The 3537-nt window shown below is 38.8% G+C and overlaps 2 protein-coding genes across 2 annotated transcripts in view; one reads left to right on the top strand and one right to left on the bottom strand.

The window, feature by feature from the left end:
* parla (presenilin associated, rhomboid-like a) overlaps positions 1 to 364 on the top strand; it is a gene marked incomplete in the record, with an annotated part of 8342 nt that extends 7978 nt beyond the window's left edge. Inside the window, 1 exon segment of the mRNA XM_014031847.1 lies at positions 106 to 364. Within this exon segment, the coding sequence (XP_013887301.1) occupies positions 106 to 235 (130 nt within the window).
* Positions 365 to 548: 184 nt separating this feature from the next.
* extl2 (exostosin-like glycosyltransferase 2) lies at positions 549 to 3367 on the bottom strand. The gene is made up of 5 exons (XM_014031861.1): positions 3286 to 3367; positions 2125 to 2567; positions 1973 to 2043; positions 1738 to 1853; positions 549 to 1660 (listed from the first exon to the last, which is right to left on the bottom strand). The coding sequence occupies exons 1-5, from the start codon at positions 3288 to 3290 to the stop codon at positions 1258 to 1260; spliced, it is 1038 nt and encodes a 345-aa protein (XP_013887315.1). The 5' UTR covers positions 3291 to 3367; the 3' UTR covers positions 549 to 1257.
* Positions 3368 to 3537: the final 170 nt, after the last annotated feature.

Here is a 3537-nt window from a genome sequence, read left to right as displayed (position 1 = left end):
GAAATATATTTATGTTTGTGGTTGTAATGTGACAAAATATGGAAAAGTTCAAGGGGTATGAATACTTTTGCAAACCACTGTAAGTCATGTTAATTTGTCTTACAGATGGTATGTGACGTATGGTCACAAGCTAATATGGACAAAGAGGGAGCCTCTTGTGAAGCTGTGGCATGATGCACGTTCATCCGGCTCCAGAGGATCTGGGTCAGATAGTGGAGGACCTGGGCATCAGTAAAATCCCTGGAAACATCTAAAGGAGGAGACAGTGTTTAACTTAATTTTTAGGATTTACAAAGACCTTTTATTCATTGTTTTTGAGTGGGATGTTATATTTCAATAATAAACAGTTTTTAATCCAAAGTTATCAATGGGTTTTCTGACTGAATGTTACTGAGATTTGAACTTTTAACAAGACCATAATGGCATTTTGCTCCTTTTCAGTTATATGAAATAAGCTCACCTTTCCATACAACTAAAATGCTAGTTATCATAAGAAATAAAAAGTCCTTGCCAGGTTTTAAAATGGGTGAAATAAAACACACATTAAGCAGCATTTCTAATTATTTACTTCGGTCGGGAAAAAGGCAAATGTTTGTATAAAGACATAAGTTTAATCCCATCCATTATTTTCAGAGAAAAATAAGCATCTTTATTAGATCAATTTGCACAATACAACTTCAAAACATATGCATTCATAACAAAAATGATTGCCTTTGCATGCATAGCCTTGTTCACAAAATTTGTTTAGCTACATACAAAATACACAGTTAGGTTCATAGATTCATAACTGTGGTAGGGATTTTTTTTAAATTAGAACAGTTATGTTCATTGTAAGGAAAAGGGAAGAAAAATTTTTACTTGATAAATCACATTTTCAAACTAGATAAAAAAAAACATCAAAAGCAGCACCTGCTGAGTTCCAAGGGACTACATCCACTGAGAGTTGTGTGTGCTGTTTTTTCATATCTGATCAAATATTGACAGTTTATTCAATTTGGCAGTGAGCATTAAAAACAGTCACTGTATGGAAGAATATCATGAAATTTCCCATAAATGTAAAACAGAAATATCACAAAAAGATTGCATTATGCCTTTAAAGTTTCTGCACTCCTCAGGTGCAGAAACCTCAGCAGGCACTATCTGCAGGTCAGACAAGATATTGGCTGATTGCCATTTAGACGTGTTACCAACCAAGCACACCAGACTTCTTTTGGAGCCTCTCATTTCCCCCCTCAAAACCAGCAATTTGGCACTTTTTCAACCCCTACTTTTATGATTGGCATAACTGGGGAAACCAAACTGAGAGACCATCAGGTTAGAGTAGCGGAGCGGCATGAGGCCGTAGATCTGCGTCAGTCTGTTCAGACAGTAGGACCTCTGGAGAAGGTGTTCGGGACGGTGCCACATTCCCTGGTATCCACTTCTGGCATCTTTCTCAAGACTGCGAAGATCCACGGGTTTGACGAAGATGCCTGCGGGTCTGTCGACCGCACTCGCCTCGGAGTGTTCTCTTAAATACAGAGCTACAGCAAAGTTCACAGCGATGTCATCGCAGTTCTGGGTTTCATCCACCAAGGCGTGCACCGCTTGAGGCTGGTCCTGGAAGAGCTGCAGGTAGCGGCGGTGAAAGAAAGCAGCACCAATTAAAACCATGGAGTACCTGCAGTTAAGAGTAAATCATAATGAGACCAAACCAAACAAGAAGCAGCACCTGAGGAACAAAAGAGAGGAACTTACATGTCACCTCCAGCCGTTTCTGGATTCTGCAGCTCGAAGCTGCCGTAGCTGTACACTCCTCCGGGAGTTAAAATGTGTTTTCGTGGGACAAATCCAACAATTTGATCTGGAAATTGCTGAGAAAGGTAATGAAATAAAATAGAACACTCATGTTGTGCATGAACAGATAATCGTTACACATTGTTAACATTTAAAATAAAAAAAATATTGCATTGCTGGTGATAATGCTTCTTACCTTCCACACAGAAAAAGCAAAACTGATGTCAGGAACACTAATGAGAGTGTCATCATCCAGCATCAGCACAGCTAAAAGACAAAACCACTCAAATATCTATAACAATATATTGACATGATGGACTGCATTGGATCTATTAAAGTTAAACTGACCATCAGTGGAAATCTCAGGGAACGCTTGCAGCCTGTTTCGCATCCGGTTGCTTTTCTGTTCCTTGAAGACGACCTGAACCGGATGGGGACCCAAAGAATCCCACAACTTCCCTGGCGTTGGCTCCCCGATGTTGTTCCAGACTATAATGATCAGCTGGAGGTGAGGCACCGCCTGGTAATGGTTCAGGAGCTTCAGCAAAATGTCTGTGCGATTGTAGGTTTGAATGATGACGGTAAACTTGTCCTCGGAGCTGTCGGCATGGCGGCCCTGTGAGTGGTTCTCCTGTCGTAGCGTTGCCCTGCGCAGCACGTCCAGAACACCAACCCCTCCATGGTCCTCAGCGGGTGGCAGCAGAGATGTCAAAGCTGCACCCACCAAGAGGACCAGCAGGATGGGAAAAATAATACACTTTCTCCGGACTCCAAAGCACCATCGAGGAACCCTACATAAGTGAACCCACCATTTAAATAAAATAATTGATGAACAAATACTTGTAGTTTAAATTTATGAAAGAAAAAATCTTAACCAAAATTTGAATAATGTTAGCATTTTGGAAATATGTTTGTATAATAACAACATAATAAATAACAGCTATTTTACAGTACAAATCCAGGAGCATACAAACATTCATGATGAACAGTTTATCTGTGGAAGACAAAGTATCAGCATTAAACAGCCATTTTTCATGAAATAAATAAATAAAACTTAAGTTCACAGCTGCACAACCTTAGAGAATAGAAACTAGTAACCAAAAGTACAACACACTATTTAAAAAAAATAAAACAACTTCCAGATACAAAATACTTAACTTTATTGATTATAAAAGTTCTCCATAAATTAGTAATCACAAATACATACTTATTTTTGTATTTATCTTTAAAGTAATGATCATTCTCAGAGTCAGCCAATAGACTGAAAATATTTTAAAGTATGTTTCCTTAATTTGGTGGAATGGGGGTAAGAAAGAGAAATGTAAAATACTTTTATTTTGTGAACTCTAGCTCGTGTTTATTGTTGTGAGATTCCAAAATCTCAGCTCTGCGGTATTAGTTGTGGTTTACGAATGTTTTTCTCCTTGTTTTCTGCAAGCCTTCAACTATGCTTTTAATATGTTATCTAAGTTTTGTTGTAAGTTTTGTTTCCTATAACTTATAACTCACCTCATCGTGTTGGCTCTGCAATCATGTTATCCAGCTAGAGGGTCGCCATATTGGCCACAGAACTACCCCCAACACTTTTGGGGAAAGTGTGGCAAGTCGGTTTATCATATAATAATTAGACTGGCCATAGAAAGCACGTTCAAACATTCTTTCATTCTAGTTAAAAGATGGCAGCACATGCTGCGCAAAGCCAGAGGAAATAAGGACGGGAGAACTTGTTTCTAGAAGCAGAGCAGGTTGGAAGATTGTTAT

The sequence above is a fragment of the Austrofundulus limnaeus genome, unplaced genomic scaffold, assembly GCF_001266775.1.
Source record: "Austrofundulus limnaeus strain Quisiro unplaced genomic scaffold, Austrofundulus_limnaeus-1.0 Scaffold6, whole genome shotgun sequence".
NCBI classification, from domain to species: domain Eukaryota; kingdom Metazoa; phylum Chordata; class Actinopteri; order Cyprinodontiformes; family Rivulidae; genus Austrofundulus; species Austrofundulus limnaeus.
Note: the sequence above shows the minus strand (reverse complement) of the source record. Positions and strands in the feature narration are given on the sequence as shown.

Coding starts and splice junctions, on each gene's coding strand:
- extl2 (XM_014031861.1), bottom strand. Junction 2,044..2,124: donor CCCTGAGATTTCCACTGATG/GTCAGTTTAACT, acceptor TTTGTCTTTTAG/CTGTGCTGATGCTGGATGAT. Junction 1,661..1,737: donor GAAACGGCTGGAGGTGACAT/GTAAGTTCCTCT, acceptor TCTTAACTGCAG/GTACTCCATGGTTTTAATTG.